Raw genomic sequence first — 20,147 nt, 5'->3', positions numbered from 1 at the left:
TTAAACATACTCCAGATAATCTAGAGTTTTTCACTAGCACTTTGAAGAAAAAGAAAATGACACACAATCAGCAATGACTAACGTTAAGCCTCTAGCTTGGCTGTGGGATTACCATTACACTTCCCAATCGCCTGCTACCATGGCTAATTGTAAGTTGGCATGGTTACTTCCATACCAATTGGCACTGGCCACAGATAAATTGCTGTGATTTTTTAAATTATAGTTATTATTCTACTCCATCTGTTCTCTTCATTTTTTGAGTCAGCTGTCAAATCAAACATATAAGTCCTTCCTAAAAGTTGCAGAAGTTTTACACATTACCAGAGTAAATAGAACAATTGCATAACACTGATATTCAGTGGAATTCTACAAGGCGAACCAAGAGAGAATTAACAGGAAGTAAGGTGTCATGTCAACAGTTGTTTTAGTGATGATGGGAAAGTGCTATATTTATAATAACAGTATTTAGCATTCTTGCATTAGTTTTAAATACTAAGCATAATTGCCAAGAAGGCTTTAATAGTGAAATCCTAAAAATACATTTCAACTCTGACCTGCTTTTTCCAGTTGTTCTGGTCTCAATTTTATTTTAGCTAAAATTAATAAACACTTGAGACTATGTAAAAGTACTAAGTAATTCTTTGGTTTAATAATTTGACATATTGTATTTCTCTAGTCCCATTCCAATTAAGAGTTTTATTTTTCAATAATATTTTCCTGTTATGCATAAAGCATCCCTACCATTTCAAATATTAGACTATCTTTTGACACAGTCTCCAAGACCCATTGTGTAAACGTAACTTTAAGATTATACTGCAGGTCATGGGAGAAGAAGAACGAAGTAAACTTGCTAAACCTATTCAACCTTTTTACTCTGAAGTAAATAACTTATATTAAAATAAGAAAATTTTTATCTCATTTATGTTCAACTTATTACAAAAATGGGGCCAATTTTACCCCTCCATATATCCATACCCCTTGTAATATGGTTTTGCAGCTTATATGATCAAGAAGTGGCATCTATTTTCCCAGCCCTTAAATCTGGGCTGATTTTGGGAATTGCTTTGGCCAACGACATAAAATGGCAGAGGTGATGGCCTGCAAGTTCTGAGCTGGGGGTCTTAAGAAACCTTAAATGCTTCTGCTCACTCTCTTTGGACCCCTGCTTTTACCTTGAAAACAAGATTGGGATTATTGTTGGAGGATGAGAGACTGTCTGGAATAGACATGTTGTCTAGCAGAGCCCAACCTAGACAGGCCACCTTCAGCCAATCAGCCAGCTGAAAAGACATATATAAGCAAACCTAGACAAGATCAGCTGACATCTAAGAATCACTGAACTAAGCCCAGTCTAAACTGCTAAACCAGAGTCATGAACTAAATATGTGAATGTTGTTCTAAACCACTAAATTTTAAGGTGATTTATTACTAACCAGCTAACTAATATACCCTCTTGTCTTTGTTTAATTATTTAGAAGGAAAATTGGAAAGTAGTATTAGGGAAATAAAAAGTAGATATAATATCAAATCTACTTTTCTCAAAATATCAATATTTTAATTTTTTTCATATTTTGGCTGTTGAGGATAACTTTATTGAGCACCTTTTAATTATTAATTACTCATTTCACTCCTACAACAATCTCATGAAGCAGAAATTACTTTTATTTTATAGAAAAGGAGACCATTGTAAAGAAAGTAAGGGACATGTCCAGATTCACACAGCTGTCATGGCAGAGCTGGACTGAAACATGGAACTCAAGGAATGTGAATCCATTTATTCTATGATGGATCACCATCAGTTCCACAATGAAGTGTCAAGTCTAAGCTCTCTTTGGGGTGGTACTCCAGAAACTAGGAATGTGTGTTTTCTGTTGAATCACCTAGATGCTGCTCCCTGAATGTTCTGAAAAATAGTTTATGCATATTGCATAGACTTACTCACTTGGGCTTTTTCTCATTCTCCAATAAATTTTAAATGGCTAAAATATCACAGTTACCCTTCTGAATTCTCAATTCAAGTTTAATATGCAATTACCATAACAACTGAATGAAAAATTAACTTATATAAAGAGAAAATATCTTCCGGTATTAAAGGTCTTGGCTTATTTGAAGTCATAATTCTTGTATATAGTAGCAAATGATGACTATTACTTGCCTGACTGACTATAGGTCTTATGATATCTAATGCTAGAAGTCAATATTTTAGTTACTTACTGGTAGGCAAAATTATTTGTGGCACTAATATAAAAATAGTCAACTTCTAACCTTGGTTGTTATGAGTCGAGTATGAAGTTTAAATCAATCTATGAGAAATAAATCAATAAAATGCTACTGAATAGATTGTCCATCATTCTCATTGGCCTAGCATTTACATATCAGGCCTATATATTATATGTCACAAGTGTTAATACATTTTTAATACTGAAAACAAACATCAACAGAATAACAGGTAATTATTATTCCTCTTTAACACTCTACTCTTTTAACACTCACTTGACTAGAAACCAAAATGAATAGATTAAGTTATGAAATAGGTAAGTAAGGACATTTTCTAGTAAGCGTTTCCTATTTCTCCTATCACATCTTCAAAAGAGTCCATCAAAGGCAAAAGACAGTACATCATACATAACATCAATACTAAGTCTAAATATATATTTTATTTTAGGGGCACCGGGGTGGCTCAGTCGGTTAAGTGTCCGACTCCTGATTTCTGCGCAGGTCATGATCTCAGGGTTGTGAGATTGAGCCCTGCATTGGACTTTGCCCTGGGCGTGAAGCCTGCTTAATAGTCTCTCTCCCTCTCCTTCTGCCTCTCCCCCAGTAAATAAATAAATAAATAAATAAATAAATAAATAAATAAATAAATAAATATTTTATTTTAGGCTGGCCAATGAAAATTTGAGTTATGTCCTTTGAAAATTACCTGATGTTAATTGCCGATAGAAGAAATACAAATGATTGGATACATGGCTTATTTATAAATAGCCCCAGGTAGTTTTGGAGTAATAAAGTACTCTTGTACTCTGTCCTACATTATAATAGATATTTCAATAGTTTTATTCATTTGAGTGTCATGTTTTGTACAGAATTCTATGATGATATCTCACTAAATAAACCAACAAAGAATAGGGATCTGTTGGATGTTTTTCCAGTGGATTTTGTCAGGTAAAATATTTGTAACAGCTATAAAACCAGAGAAATAAATATTTAAACATAATTTTCCAATTTAAATAACTATATTATGTCATATGGCATTTTAGGACTGAGATAATATTCTGGTAACAACAAGACAATAAAAATCACAAGTCACTGAAAATTTACAGCAACCAGTTTTCTAAAGTTTAAGAGACGAATTAAAGCAGGAGCCATATGCATTTGTTAGTTTTGCAGTCACATTTATTATTACGAGTTTAACTCAGAGTGGAAGATCAGTAATCAAGATGATCGAAGTAGGCAATGGCCATACGTTTAAATAAGAGTAAGTCAGAACCTGCTTAACCATGAACACTCTTGGCTACAGAATGTCAAAGGTTGGGTACTATCCACATCTCCCTGAGCCAGATGGTTCATGAAGAAAAGACATTTGATTGTCCTTTTTTCTTTTCACTGAACTTAAGAAATCTTCAAGGATAAGATCATTTTAATTCATCAAATGGAAAAGTTCCACACTAGCTAAAACGTCTTAGTCCTTGTAAAGATTTGCTACCTATGTACCCACGTTAACTTAAATGTCACTCTTGAATGAACAAAATTGACTACATCTTAGCTAGAAAATGTTAGAAAATTTTAGCTAGAAAATGTAGAGAAAATGTCAGGAAAGTGTGCCATGAGCAGCAGTCGTCACTGGATGTTTCTCTCTCACAATCAAATGATATTTAACAATAAAGTTGGGCAGAATCAAGCTTAACGCCTAAGAAATCAGTTTTTAAACAAAGTTAGTCAGGGCTTGAATGACAACATAAAAGAATTGGGTTAAAAGCAAACCCAATCACATGAACCAATTACTTAAAGATATTGAATGCTATAATGATGCAGATGTCCACATTTGCTTTTCTATTTGCTCCTTCTTTTCATAATGTAACCAAGTAATATTCCTCCTATTTTGACAAAGACCTAAAGTGAAAACCTGGACTCAGGGTTTAGGAATGAAGATCACTTTAACGAACCCCTGCTAAATCTCCTTTTTCTAATGTGACGGTCAGAGCTTACTTCATGCATATACATTTGGTCACATAGTAAGAGTTTGGCTCTATCATTACTGGGAAGGCTGGCAGTATAGGGTTAACTGTCACCTCAAGGGTGGAATCTCCATTTTGTTCACTAGTAGTAGCCCCTATAACACTTCCAAGTATACTGAAGGACCTAAGGAAAGTCCCCAAAAGAAGGGATGTTTGAGATCACTCCTATAGAAACAGAAAAGCCAGAACACAGACCCCAGCTGTGGGTCTCTTCCTCAGTCAGAATATAGACCTCCTCCCTCCTGCTTCAAGAGGTATGCTGTTAGAGTCAAAGGACCGTTGAGTGATTCTCACCTGACTTTGGCAGCAGGCAATGGGACAATAGGGCAATGGGATGGGGTCATTCCTATCCATCTAAATGGTAAAACAAAAAAAAAAAAAAAAAAAAAAAGGCAAACCTGAGAGTGGCTCTCTTCAGGGAGAGTCCTGCCAGGATAAGTTATTTGAGAAAGAACCAGTCTTTCAAATAATTTTCATTTCAGGACTGATTTGGCTTAATTGTTCTTGCTCAGGTAATACATGAGTTTCTTCCCTGTCATAAGTTGCCATAAACTCAGGAATATACTTGCAAATGAGACCCTCTGTACTTGTTTGAGTTTCATGAGTTCTTCTCTGGACTAAGGACACCACATTAGACGTGTTGAGGAACCACTTGGTCAGTCTGGCTTAAGAGTTAAACGGCCTGCAGGGTAGTTTTCTGGCCATCAAGAAAAACAGTAGTATCATCACATACAGTGGTATCATCACTATGAAGATATCCAAAGACCATCCCACAGTGTTTTCTTTGACAGTTGATATGTGTTTTCTTGTTTGACTGGTAGCCATGTGGCTTTGATAGGTTCCACATCTCTGAACAACAATTCCCCGAATTCTTTTGTTTTGCAACTAGTGAATTGTATCATTCAAAACAGTCAAATTTTAAACACAGTAAAGGCCACAATAAGGCAATTAAAGAAGAAAGGTAGGTCTTATTGTAATTATATACTCAGTCTTCCACAAAGAATTGAAATTCAAATTAAATTACCTTTTAGGGGGTGGGGGAATGGGCAAAATGGGTGAAGGGGAGTGGGAGGTACAGGTTTCCAATTATGGAATGAGTAGTCATGGGGATGAAACGCACAGCATGGAGAGTATGGTCAGTGGTATCATAGTAGTGTTGTGCGACGACAGATGGTAGTTATACTTGTGGTGAGCACAGCATAGTGTATAGACTTGTTCAACCTCTATGTTGAACACCTGAAGGTAATGTAACATTGTGCACCAACTACACTGTTGAGGCCACTTTTAGGCAACAGGCTTGAGCGATGGAAACTTGAGCAAGGCAAAAGGTCCCACAGTGATTACAGGGCTGAATGCAAACAAGCTCATTAAGCCATAGGCCCTAACTGACCAATGGGCTACTTACAACCAGGCACAGTCCCTAAGATTAGCAAAAAGGGGAAAATTCCATACATCTTTATACTTCCTTATTCTGACCTATAACTCTATCTCCTCACTACCACCTCATGGCAGATAGTCTCTCCTTTGTTGTTCTGCCCACTGTTCCCTTGCAGTGTATTCAATAAACTTTTATCTCTTTTGCTCTGTCTTGGGTGAATTCTTTCATTGCCTGCCCCCATCCAATCAGGATGCCCCACATAAACTTTAATAAAAAAATTAAAAATAGACAGTCTTTGTTCAGAAAACAAATAATGCTGTAAGCAGTACAAGAAACATAGAAATGAGTGCTTCACATACTTTTCTTATTTAGTTAATCGAGAAACACAGTTTCTAATGGAAAAAAAAGATGGCATTAATTATTTATCTTTTGGGAAAATACATGTGGTCATAGATCAGAATATGTAGCATGTAACACTGAAAAAACTCGAATATTTGGTATTTGAATCAAAGCAGAATATATTTTTATTGTAAGGGTTACTATGTGAATTTTACATTTGGCTATAAACCATTTGAACTACAATTCTCATTCAAGGTATTCTCTTCTCTATTTGATGCTTTATTTCTTCCTGTTATCTCCGTCATTCTCCATAAATATTTTCACCTCATGGTGAAATTGACTATTTGAAAGCAATTAATAGGTATGAGGAATTAGAAGGGAAATATTTGAAGCCAAATATATGGAATGTTTCCTATACTTCATAGCCTCTGAGAATCTATCACTGAGCAATAACAACTATGTATATAAAATATCAAAATAACTACTAAGATTTTAGTGAGATGGAGACTTTAGAGAATTTATCTGTTTCCTTGCTTATTCTCACTTATTTCTACAGGTAAAGTCCCATTAATAAAACAGGAACATGTATAAATAAGGCATTTATTTAAAGGCAACGACTGTCATTCTAAAGCAAAAATATTCAAAAGATCCCTAAAAAGAGAGATCCTCTTGTAAAATGCAGTCATCATTTAATGGAATTCTCCTCAATTATATGATTACTATATGACTATCCTTTTTTCTTCCTCACAGTTCTGTGAGGGAAAGTAATTAGCAAGTAGCTTACAACATGTATAATTTGTCATAATTATCATAGATGCTCATTCTCTCTAAAATACTTATTGAAGAAGCAAATAACTGATCACGGCCCAGAAAACTAAATACAGGCAAGACTGTCTAATTTGAGATTATTTCTCCCCATTCCCTTCTTGTGGCTGTCCAATTACATGACACTTTACGAAACAAAGGAATGGTGCTGTTTTTTTTTTTGTTCTATTTAAAAATAAAACTAGACTTATGAAATGCAGAAGGACTCAAATGATTGTCTGAATGGAAATTTTGGATGACTAAGGCACTTCTATTCTCTGTACTTTCAGTAGAAGGCTATAAATTTTTAAAACAAAGATTGCTTGAATATTGGGTTCACTGCTTCCCTCAGCACCAATCTGGATGCCTATCCACAGTTTTCTTTGCCTCTGAGTCTGGTAACCTTATGCAGTTTAGCAGTTTAAGGAGTTCACTATAACTCAATCTGGGACATTGCACAATCCTGTGGTTTTTCCTACACCTTGCCCGCCCTCCCTTTAAGCCATCCCTTTATTTTAACTCTTTCAAACTATTCTATGTTCACTTCTCTTTTCTGTTTGACCCTATTATAGTTCTTATTTATTTCCGCAGGAAAAATTCCACTGATACACCAAATATACATGGAAACAAAACATTTATTTAAAGAGTTGGACACTTAGTGTATCAGTGATGTCCTAGCACACAAACAGAATGCTCAATGTCTGAATCATTTATATATCGACGGAATGCATTTAGCGAGAAATATCTAGATAGAACTACTATCCAAACAAGTTTAGAAAGATTTTTGACCATCGTCAATATATTAAGTCTAACTTAGGTGATGTCAATATTTAAAGTCTTTTTCTACCAAATTACTGAATTGCTTCTATGGAAAGCACAAGGGAAGTTAGATATTCCACTTCAAAATATTTTCATGAACACAATATATTTTTACAGATGCATATGTCAAGAGAGATATTTACCTTTTCACCAATTTCTCCTTTGGTGCCTTCAAAACCTTGCTCTCCCTGTAGAAAAGGAATATGATATATATAATAATAGGAACACTACTTAAATGCACACAATTATTACAATAATGATGATAATGTTTCCAATAACAAGAAATCAATAATTATAAATAAAAACCATTTCTAATATCTAAACTTTAAACCAATTTTAACTTAGATGATATTTAAATATTCCTAAATATTAAAGGGTACAAGCTATAGCTTCACCACTGTGCTTTCAATGCAACATGATCTCCATACACCTGAATTTCTCCATACACAGTACCTTTCTCATAGATGTTTTGAGAATTAAATGCATCAGCATAGTGCCTGGCACCAAATAAGTTAGCCATTATTACTCTTACTTTTTCTTCTTTATATATTTTTATTACTTTTTTATTATTATTAATTATTACTGTTACTATTTATTTCACTAGATCCTGTAGAAACAGCAGTCTCAAGCTGACTTCTGTAGAGTATCATTCCAGTCAGAGCTGTGTGATGAATGAGTTCAGGCTTGAACCCCGAGTCCTGGCTTGGGCTCTGATGCAGAGCCATGCATACTCTTTACCACCTAGCTCTCCTGCCTCTCGTCACAGAAAGGGGATTGGTGGTTGCAGCACTGCTGGCTTTCAACCACCATCATTATTCCAAAAGGTCTAAGTCCCCTGTTCTTCAACTAAAACCCTCTCTGATCTGACAAGCTTATTTTCCCACTTAATTCTGCACAGATATTTACAGTACTGATATTTGATTCATATATTCAAACAAATATTCACTGAATACCAAATATAGGTCAGGCACTCAAGGCAACATAGCCAGCAAATGCGTGCTGGAGATGGTCAGCCTCACCCCTCCACGCACAAGATGAACTCAGTAAACATTTCCTGAAAGGAGAAAGGGTTTCTTATCTACATTTTTTTCTGTAATGCTGCAACAAGGTGACACTTGATATAATTACAATTCATGTGTTAGAAAAGGAATGCCAGCTTTTTACTATAAATATAGTCTCTCTGTATATATTAGAAATAATATATAATCACATATACGTATATATGTAAATGTACACACACACATATACACACATGATTAAATCATTATTTCTGCTTCATCTGCCCTTAAAAAAGTTACCGAGAAAGACAAGTTACTGGTTAGTATTTGGGTATATTTGCCACTGAATGCATGGTCTACCTTTATTCTACCATTTTTTCCTAAAATATGGACTGTAGCTTGATCTGCTAATCCAAGCTGACATCGAAGCTGCTAAATGCGCCCAGTACATCAGCCACAATGTCAGCATGATACAGCCACCACAAACAGCTGCTGGAAAGTCCAAAACTATTTCCCAGCAGATAAATCTGCACATCCCTTGGCTTGCAACTCAACTCACAGATGCAGCACATGCTGTATCAATGGGTTTTGTCTAGAGCTGCTGTGAAGAAATTCAGAAGCTTGCCATTTCATCACTGCCAGTTCAGTCTTATTTTCTTTATCAAGCCAAGTAAGGGAAGATTTTTCAAAAGCTGTAACTACAAATAAATGCATATCTTTTTTAATGGTAATTTTTAGCTACAGAGAAAAACCTAGATGTAATAGTAACTTCTGACATCTTGTTGCTGAGGCCTATAAAACTTCCAGAGCATAGAGATGATATGGTTGGCCTGGGTGGGCCTCTAATATTGCATCAGTAATGCTCTCCCCCGTGGTGGGATTATCTGGGTGGTATCATGACAGCTGGCCCCACCTGAAGTGATTCCCCAAACCCTCCAGTAAACTGGAATAGACCAGACTCTGTGCTTCCAGCAATGTTGGTCATACTCCTTCCCAGGAGGAGAAAGCAGCCCTGGGACAACAAACGGGTACAAATGAAGTTCACCTTGGTAAAAAGAAAGATACTAGGCACAGAAAGAAGTAGCCTAGTCAATGCAAACATTTTTATTTATCACAAATTTGTTATTCTGACAAAGATTTTTTTGAAGAGATTAGTTGTAGCATCTTTGCAATATTTAATATTTTATGTCACTGCAACTACTATGTTTAGTCCATCTGGGATATACAAAAAGGAAGATAAATAAGAAAGAACCAAATACAGTCAAAGGCAGTAAAAATTGTTCCACCCTTCATTTTAGCCTCTCATAACAGTGAAAACATGTCCAGAACAACTCTGGACACTCCCATGGCCCCCAGAAAGCATCACTGAATTCTCTGGAGAAGCATGTTGCTAAAGCTCTCTGATAAAGCTCTCTCCAATTGTGATGCCATTGAGAAGGGATTATTTCCATGGGCTCTCTTTGGAAAGACCAGTTAGTGGCTTTCTAAGAGCCTTCCAGGGAATTCAGTTTCATCAAAGTAATTTTCTGAATCTTTACTATATTATGTGCAAATTCGATTTTTTAAGATGTTAAATTCTTAACTTATACAAAACATTCAAAAACTCTTTACCTTTTGACCAGGTAAGCCTGGAGCTCCATGTAAACCATTTTCACCCTAAGAGAAGTACAGAGAATACGTTTCATTAGCCATAAAAAACTAATGAATAGAGAAATTTTTGCAGTCGGGCACCTGGGTGGCTCAGTCAGTTAAGCGGCTGCCTTTGGCTCAGGTCATGATCCTAGGGTCCTTGGACTGAGTCCCAAGCTGGGCTCCCTGCTCAGTTGGGAGTCTGCTTCTCCCTCTCCTTCTGCCCCTCCCCCAGCTCGTGCTCTCTTTCTCTCTCTCTCTCAAATAAATAAAATCTTAAAAAAAAAAAAAAGAAATTTTTATAGTCTTTAAGCCCTAGTTCTAGTGTTGTGGGGAAAGGTATGTCTAGCACATTCAGGGGTTTTCTATCTATCCTTCCTTATCTTATAATTGTAGAATTGGTACTTGAGTTTTACAAACTAAGAAAACAGAGTCTATGGGGTGCCGGGTGGCTTAGTGGGTTAAGTGTCAACATGACTCTTGGTTTCAGCTTTGGTTGTGACCTCATCGGTCATGAGATCCAGCCCCTCAATGTGCTCCACAGGAAGGTCTGTTTGAAGATTCTCTTTGTCTGCCCCTACCCCCCAATTTATGTGCTCACTTTCTCTCTCTCTCTTTCAAATAAATAAATCTTAAAAAGAAAGATAAAAAGGAAGGAAGGAAGGAAGAAAAGGAGGAGGAAAGAAGGAAGGAAGGAAGGAAGGAAAGAAAGAAAGAAAGAAAGAAAGAAAACAGAGTCTCTGAGTCATGTTCAGGGTCACCCATTTTGTGGCATNTAAAAAGGAAGGAAGGAAGGAAGAAAAGGAGGAGGAAAGAAGGAAAGAAAGAAAGAAAGAAAGAAAGAAAGAAAGAAAGAAAGAAAGAAAGAAAGAAAGAAAGAAAGAAAGAAAGAAAACAGAGTCTCTGAGTCATGTTCAGGGTCACCCATTTTGTGGCATGACCTAAAATTTGAATTGAGGTCTTTCTAACTCCACGGCCCATGTTTTCCCACATGCTATTTAGTATCCCTTATTTCATTTTCTCTTTCAAATCTCTGGACATGATATTAAAGTCTGGCATAAGCTTTCTACGGGCTAGGCACTATTCTCACAACAAACCTATTGGGTAGATACTGTTATGATCATCTTACAAGAGATGATTACATAGCCAGTAGGATGTAGAAATGGAATTCTGGCTCATAAGTGACCTCATCTAACAACTGAATATATCTATATATCTATTAGAGATATATATCATATCTATTACAGTGATAAACATACAGATATGTGTGTAAACATGCTCATATAAATATCTGCTCATATCTGTTGATTGCCTTTAAATTGAAGACATATCCAATGCCATTTTACTTGAAACAACTGCTCACAAGAATTTTTAGTTCTTTCCATTCATCTGGTTCCTGTCTTGGGTAAAAAGGTTTTCAGCAGATGCTTATCAGTTTCCATTACTGGAATTCATGGGTCATTTCTTTGACAAGCCTGCTTTGTAAACAGCACACCAGCTAGATATTCCTGGGAGGATGTATGTATTCTCAATAGAGCCTTGGGAATTTTGCTGCTTATAGGAACTGACTTTGGCTCCTGAGTTTCTAGGTTTAGACAGCTCAAAATAAATCAACAATTCCATTGATCTGTTTTATTTCTAGAAAACCTAAGTAATTTATAAGAGAACAATTTTTAAGCATCACCTAGAATGAAGTTAGATACCAATTCTTAGAATTTTTAAGTAAAATTCAAATATATGAAGAAAAAAATCGCATCTTCAAAGTTTAAAATAGCAATAATATATTCTGTCTAAATCTAAAGAGATCATTATTATTTCATTAATTAATACATTTTGGAAAGATTTAGTTATTTTAAAGTTATGCCATTATATACAGATACACTTATTATTTTAAAGACAAAGGTTGTTCTTAGATTAAATTATCTAAGTTTTTCCACAATATAACTGCTATCATCATAGAATATAATAAACACTACAGGCAAAATTTTGTTGCTAAGTGGAATTAAGTGTTGGATCATCAATAAAGTACAATATGCTTATCTATATAATAAATATATTTCTGTTATTTAAAAAATCGTCATAGTTCTAGGCCCCAGGTATTACACAAATATACAAGAAGCTTCACATTTCATTTGATAAAGTGATAGTAAAAGCACATTAAGTATTTGATGCCCGGGAACATTCTGTGGAAATTGAGCTTCTGTTACTCATCACAGAAGTATGTCCACTTGTCCATAAGGAGCAGAATTATTTTCATCGGTTGGTCTAATATAATATTTTATATCATATTACAAGTTACACAAGATAACAAGATATGGCATGTAATCCAGTAAAGTACACTGATACAGTATACATTGCCAAAAATACTTTTGGGGGAAAAAAGTAGTCATGGTATCTCTTTCTCTTTGCTGACAGCCCACTCCCATGTACCATGTGCTCTAAGTTCTGGCACCTCAAGCCTCACTTCTGGCATGTGTCAGGTTAGGGTTACACCCAGAAACACTGCTAACTGTGTACCAAAAATCTCTAAAGCTGTGATATTACGACTGTTTTTCTCTCTTTAATGGGCACAGGTTTCATGATTATTGCAATTAAGAATGTTATATTTTCCTATGGCCAGTGTTCATTGGTCCCAATTCTTTCCTGACTAGGAATTGGTTTTGTAAACATAATCCTAAACTCCCAGATAACCCAATGAACGCCACTGATCACTCTCACAGGAAAAAGTCAGCTGCACACACCAGCAGGTAGAAGATTTTAAGATTCTGAGTGGACACTACTGAAGCTTAAAGTTTGCAACACTGGTATGCAGAAACCTTTTTATTTTTTCCCCACTGATTTTCTTGAAGTGATCAGAGATGTCCTACTTAGCAACTTTTAATAATTTTAAACAATTTGTCACTTTTGTAGCTCCTAAGGGATAAAAATTAGCATATTTGTTTTTGTTCCTATCTCAAAAGAAAAAAAAAATTGTTAAGCAGCAAAGAAACTAAAGAAGAAAATAGCCTTAAAGTGCAAATTTTGCTTAAAAGATTCATGGATAATGACATTTCCCATCAGGACTTTATCCAAAACCTAATGCAGCTTGAAGTCAAATGGAATTCTACCTCGCAAATAAATGGCCTATCCAAAATTACAGGATGGGCAGACATTAGCTGCTTTTTCTGAACTCTTGCTGTTCCTCATTCCTCAGTCCTAGCACAAAAAAGAAATAAGAAGATTCTCCTCTGGCTTCTGATCAATATTTTAGCCCATCATTGAGAGAAAATTACAATCAATATTTCCCACAGCTGCCATAACATTCTAAACTTGTTTCTGAGGCATATACTTTCTATTATAGGTTTTTCCATCAAAGGACCTGTGTCCTTTTCCTGTTACAAATTCAAGCAACAGAAGGACAAGTGAATGAATATGTGTAATACCAAGCGGAGCCAAAGCTAACATCGCTGCTGATAGCACTGTTGCCATGTTATTACTATAATGCATAGCCCATCTCTGACTTCACAGAGGAATCTAAAGCACCCTTTCCAGAATTCAAAGGAACCTCTTTGAGAAGCTTTTGGAAAAAACTTAGGTGTGATTTAGGGCCAGCTGGTGGCTTTCGGAAAAACTGATCAAAGGATTTCACTTTACCTCCTTTTTATCACTGCACATTTCCCTGAAGTAAGCACAGCTAGGCATAAAAGATAAATTATTAGTTTTCCTGATTCCTTTGACAATGGAATTTATGTCTTTTCTTATTATGCAGGAAATACACGTTGTCTGAAGGACACTTGATAAGAAATCACATTCCCCACGGCTATGTTTCCAAACCTAGTCCCAATGAGATTGAGGAAAGAAAGGGAGATCAAACAGGTAAATGAAAATTTGCTAATCACTACACCTAAGCCCAGATAACAGAAATTGATATACCATGTCACGGTGATTTTTTTTGGTTTAAAAAATTAGGCATTCACTCTCTGATTAAAAAGTCTGAAATCCTACTATATAACACTGCTTCCATATTTAAAAATTTAATTTGGCCTATCATTTCATTTTATAGCACGTTTTCCAGGAACTTAATCTCCTGTACAAACATAGTATACGTTTGGAAATATATCAGTGTTTTCCCACAAATTAACTCATATTTATTAAGAGAAGATTTACTTAAATTGAATGTTGAGTAAAATAGCTGGAAAAAAAACATCTGAAATGGAATGCCAGAATTCTAGCATGAAAACCAACAAAAGAGGCAGCTGAGAGTAAATCCGATTTTGATTTTGTATATCATTAACTTGACCTCTACATTTCTGCCTACAGGTCTGCTTTACTCAGGATGTAATCTTCAGGAATGGAATTTTTATGGTTCTCAAATTGTTGCCACTCAACCAAATATTTCAGGAAATAAAATAGATACCTCCTTTTTTTTTTTTTTCAGAAATTTCATCCAATCTAAGTCCTTTTGTTTTGGGGAGGAGTATTTTTTCCTCCTATTTTCTTGGACTTCATCCCACGAAATAAACTGTCAAGTAAAAAGTATATACTACATAGGGTTTAAAACTTCAAACTTTTCAAATTCTTTGTGTTTGTTGGATCCTTACTGTAGCAAACACATGGGTATACATTATCATATTAATGTTCAGGATAAGGCAAATTTATAATATTCTTTTTTTTTTGAAGATTTTGTTTATTTGACAGAGAGAGACACAGCGAGAGAGGGAACACAAGCAGGGAGAGTAGGAGAGGGAGAAGCCGGCTTCCCACTGAGCAGGGAGCCCGAAGCGGGGCTCGATCCCAGGACCCTGGGTTCATGACCTGAGCTGAAGGCAGACGCTTAACGACTGAGCCACCCAGGTGCCCCCAAATTTATAATATTCTTAACCATAAGATGAATGAGCTTGTTACTTATTATTACTTATTCTTATGGGTCATTTCAAAGGGAAAACTAACCCACCAAAGGTAATATGTGGTTGATACATGTCTTAATCATAATAATATAAATATGGGGAGTTAGCAGTAGCTGAATCCAACATCCACTGTCTCAAAAACAATCAACCTGAGTGTACGTGTGTGTGTGGGTACACAAGTATATGCAAGTGCACATACCGAGAAAACAAGCAGGATAGGTAGTCTTAAACACAGGGACAAGAATAAATTCATACATTTATATACACCATCTCCATTAAAGAATTTGTTGAGGTACTGACTCTACTGAAAGCTTCTTAAAGTCAGGCACTTTGCTGTTTAATTTGTATTGAGGAGAGCAGAACAAAACAATTCTATATGTGGATACTGCAACAATACTTTCTTAAATTAACCTTCCCCAGATTTCTGCCCATTAGTCTCATTTCACAAAGGAAAAATATCTTATGGATCTTATATATGACATCCCTCTGTGTCAGTATCAAGCCTATTCAGCAAATCAACAATTTTTCAATGATAGTTCGGAGTCCCTTAATATGTTAGTAACTGTTTTCTGGGCACACACTGGTCATGCAATATATCTTTTAAAATGTGGCACTCAGAATTCAGCACATCACTCCAGAAATGGTCTCACCACAGACTAGAGAACAGAAATGTCATACACACAAAGACACACACACACACACACCCTGTTCTGGATACTATCCAGTACTCCTATTAATACAACTTGCTTTATTAAGGTTAAATAGCTTATGTATGCATTGAGCTTGTAGTCAGCTACAACCATTAAGTCTTCCTTTCAAGGGAATATATCTTACAATCTTTTTACAAATTAATTGAATGAAAATTATATGGAGTTATTCAAATTAAAAACAAGAAAATAAATACTTTTCAAATTATTTGGACAGGTACACAATTCTTTCCATATATAACAAAGTTTGGAAACTGAGCCTTGACCCATGTTGTAGAGCCCATTAAAAATCTGCGCTCCTATGTACTTGTGAGGATATTTTTTTTAAGTGGAGTCGTCAAGAACAAGTGTTTTGGCTTTTCACTATATTGTGAGACTAGCTCTAAGATAGTCTTTAAGTAAACTTGAAGCTTCATTAAAGTACTAGGGAAATAGAAGACATTTAATGCGAATCATCTGAAATATCTGAAGAATAGTAACTGACATCTGAATCAAGTATTCTAACAAGTGAAAGATGATGTAACATACAAAGAGAAGGACAGTGTCATCAGTAAGCTCCTAATTAAGGACAGTGAGACACCAGTAAGTGCAAACTATTTCCTGTCCAAAGTGTTCCTCATGATGAGTAATTTATAGTTCTACTTCGTATCAATTACTTCTACTGGAACTTAAACGCACTCAAGTCATTGGTTATTTATCTTTAGCCCTGAGGTAAGTAGTTGTGAAGATATGGAGAAAAAGTATGCCTTAGTAACATTGTAAGAAAGTCAGGAGATGTTTTTCAAACCTAATTTGGAAAAAGAGAGAGCATGATAACCTGAAGATTTATGCTTGAGAAGAAGAAAGAGCATAGCTTCTCCAAGAGAAAATGGGAAGCAAATTCTGGAGCTGCGCACACTTCTCTCTGTTAGATTTCACTCTAGGGAGCAGTTATCTGTAAGCTTTGCTAGGTCAATAAGTGATTCTCCTGCCCTGCTATTTCCCTGAAGCACGCTTTTGCAGAAAGTACAGAAGACTTGCTCTGAAGTACCACTACCTTCTCCAACTCCCCAGCAGCATGGTTCTAAACCATCATCTTCAATTTCTTTTCTCTACTGGCCTGGGGCTAAGTCCACTCGAGCTCTGAATAACTCGACAAACATTTTTCCAGAATCAATCGGGTGCCATATGCTGGGTCAGGTTCTGGGGTTACAGGAACAAGACCTTGCTCTCCTGGAGCTCACAGCGGAGACAAAGACACAAACTATGTTGATAATGTAAATAAAGTGCTACATGAGCAGAGGGAAGGGCCTATTCATCTGTCCGGTGCTAAGGAGACTTGACGAAAAAGATGAGATTTTTCTTGAGCTTTGAATTTAGTGATCTGTGAAAATGCAGTGATGGTGAGAGGGAAGAAAGGTACCAATCATGTATGATCATGTCCTCGAATCTTCTACTCAGTACCTAACAGCTTCTTTCAGTACCCTACACTGGCTATGTCTGTCCCTCACTTGGATAGCTAAAATCTCCTTTAGACAGAGCCGCTTTTAGAAAACGCTATCTGAAATTGTAGATGTCTTTATCAAATACCAATTACACCTTTAAATTCACTGTTGAGTATCTCAGAAATCTACACCAAGAATAAAATAATGAGCCACTAAACTATGCAGAGAAACAGAGAGTGTGTGATCTTTTTTATGGCAATATTTTAATATTTATGTGCTAGATTCTCACAGTGCATTAAACCAAATAAGAACATTAGCAGATAAGTTCTCGAAATCTGGCTGTTTAGCAAATAAAAGTCAAGTGCCTGGGTGCCAGATCCACTGCATGTGTTGAGCCTGTCATCCATCTGTCGTGCTCTCTGCCAAATGNCACTGTCTCAAAAACAATCAACCTGAGTGTACGTGTGTGTGTGGGTACACAAGTATATGCAAGTGCACATACCGAGAAAACAAGCAGGATAGGTAGTCTTAAACACAGGGACAAGAATAAATTCATACATTTATATACACCATCTCCATTAAAGAATTTGTTGAGGTACTGACTCTACTGAAAGCTTCTTAAAGTCAGGCACTTTGCTGTTTAATTTGTATTGAGGAGAGCAGAACAAAACAATTCTATATGTGGATACTGCAACAATACTTTCTTAAATTAACCTTCCCCAGATTTCTGCCCATTAGTCTCATTTCACAAAGGAAAAATATCTTATGGATCTTATATATGACATCCCTCTGTGTCAGTATCAAGCCTATTCAGCAAATCAACAATTTTTCAATGATAGTTCGGAGTCCCTTAATATGTTAGTAACTGTTTTCTGGGCACACACTGGTCATGCAATATATCTTTTAAAATGTGGCACTCAGAATTCAGCACATCACTCCAGAAATGGTCTCACCACAGACTAGAGAACAGAAATGTCATACACACAAAGACACACACACACACACACCCTGTTCTGGATACTATCCAGTACTCCTATTAATACAACTTGCTTTATTAAGGTTAAATAGCTTATGTATGCATTGAGCTTGTAGTCAGCTACAACCATTAAGTCTTCCTTTCAAGGGAATATATCTTACAATCTTTTTACAAATTAATTGAATGAAAATTATATGGAGTTATTCAAATTAAAAACAAGAAAATAAATACTTTTCAAATTATTTGGACAGGTACACAATTCTTTCCATATATAACAAAGTTTGGAAACTGAGCCTTGACCCATGTTGTAGAGCCCATTAAAAATCTGCGCTCCTATGTACTTGTGAGGATATTTTTTTTAAGTGGAGTCGTCAAGAACAAGTGTTTTGGCTTTTCACTATATTGTGAGACTAGCTCTAAGATAGTCTTTAAGTAAACTTGAAGCTTCATTAAAGTACTAGGGAAATAGAGGACATTTAATGTGAATCATCTCCTGAAATATCTGAAGAATAGTAACTGACATCTGAATCAAGTATTCTAACAAGTGAAAGATGATGTAACATACAAAGAGAAGGACAGTGTCATCAGTAAGCTCCTAATTAAGGACAGTGAGACACCAGTAAGTGCAAACTATTTCCTGTCCAAAGTGTTCCTCATGATGAGTAATTTATAGTTCTACTTCGTATCAATTACTTCTACTGGAACTTAAACGCACTCAAGTCATTGGTTATTTATCTTTAGCCCTGAGGTAAGTAGTTGTGAAGATATGGAGAAAAAGTATGCCTTAGTAACATTGTAAGAAAGTCAGGAGATGTTTTTCAAACCTAATTTGGAAAAAGAGAGAGCATGATAACCTGAAGATTTATGCTTGAGAAGAAGAAAGAGCATAGCTTCTCCAAGAGAAAATGGGAAGCAAATTCTGGAGGTGCGCACACTTCTCTCTGTTAGATTTCACTCTAGGGAGCAGTATCTGTAAGCTTTGCTAGGTCAATAAGTGATTCTCCTGCCCTGCTACTTCCCTGAAGCACGCTTTTGCAGAAAGTACAGAAGACTTGCTCTGAAGTACCACTACCTTCTCCAATTCCCCAGCAGCATGGTTCTAAACCATCATCTTCAATTTCTTTTCTCTACTGGCCTGGGGCTAAGTCCACTCGAGCTCTGAATAACTCGACAAACATTTTTCCAGAATCAATCGGGTGCCATATGCTGGGTCAGGTTCTGGGGTTACAGGAACAAGACCTTGCTCTCCTGGAGCTCACAGCGGAGACAAAGACACAAACTATGTTGATAATGTAAATAAAGTGCTACATGAGCAGAGGGAAGGGCCTATTCATCTGTCCGGTGCTAAGGAGACTTGACGAAAAAGATGAGATTTTTCTTGAGCTTTGAATTTAGTGATCTGTGAAAATGCAGTGATGGTGAGAGGGAAGAAAGGTACCAATCATGTATGATCATGTCCTCGAATCTTCTACTCAGTACCTAACAGCTTCTTTCAGTACCCTACACTGGCTATGTCTGTCCCTCACTTGGATAGCTAAAATCTCCTTTAGACAGAGCCGCTTTTAGAAAACGCTATCTGAAATTGTAGATGTCTTTATCAAATACCAATTACACCTTTAAATTCACTGTTGAGTATCTCAGAAATCTACACCAAGAATAAAATAATGAGCCACTAAACTATGCAGAGAAACAGAGAGTGTGTGATCTTTTTTATGGCAATATTTTAATATTTATGTGCTAGATTCTCACAGTGCATTAAACCAAATAAGAACATTAGCAGATAAGTTCTCGAAATCTGGCTGTTTAGCAAATAAAAGTCAAGTGCCTGGGTGCCAGATCCACTGCATGTGTTGAGCCTGTCATCCATCTGTCGTGCTCTCTGCCAAATGTTCTACTTGGGCTGTGTGTGGAAGGCATTAGAAGGGAATAAGAAACCATTAAGAAATAAA

The 20,147-nt window shown here is 36.1% G+C and overlaps 1 protein-coding gene across 1 annotated transcript in view; it reads right to left on the bottom strand.

Moving 5' to 3' along the window:
* Positions 1–20,147, bottom strand: part of COL19A1 (collagen type XIX alpha 1 chain) — a 312,582-nt gene that overhangs the window by 212,688 nt on the left and 79,747 nt on the right. The window contains exons 10-11 of the mRNA XM_034648272.1: positions 10,188–10,232; positions 7,722–7,766 (exon numbers count right to left, since the gene is read on the bottom strand). Coding sequence (XP_034504163.1) covers positions 7,722–7,766; positions 10,188–10,232 — 90 coding nt within the window. The remainder of the gene's footprint in view (positions 1–7,721; positions 7,767–10,187; positions 10,233–20,147) is intronic.

Source organism: Ailuropoda melanoleuca, chromosome 19, assembly GCF_002007445.2.
Source record: "Ailuropoda melanoleuca isolate Jingjing chromosome 19, ASM200744v2, whole genome shotgun sequence".
Lineage (NCBI taxonomy): Eukaryota > Metazoa > Chordata > Mammalia > Carnivora > Ursidae > Ailuropoda > Ailuropoda melanoleuca.
The sequence above is the reverse complement of the archived record's forward strand: the minus strand, read 5'-3'. Positions and strand labels throughout refer to the sequence as shown.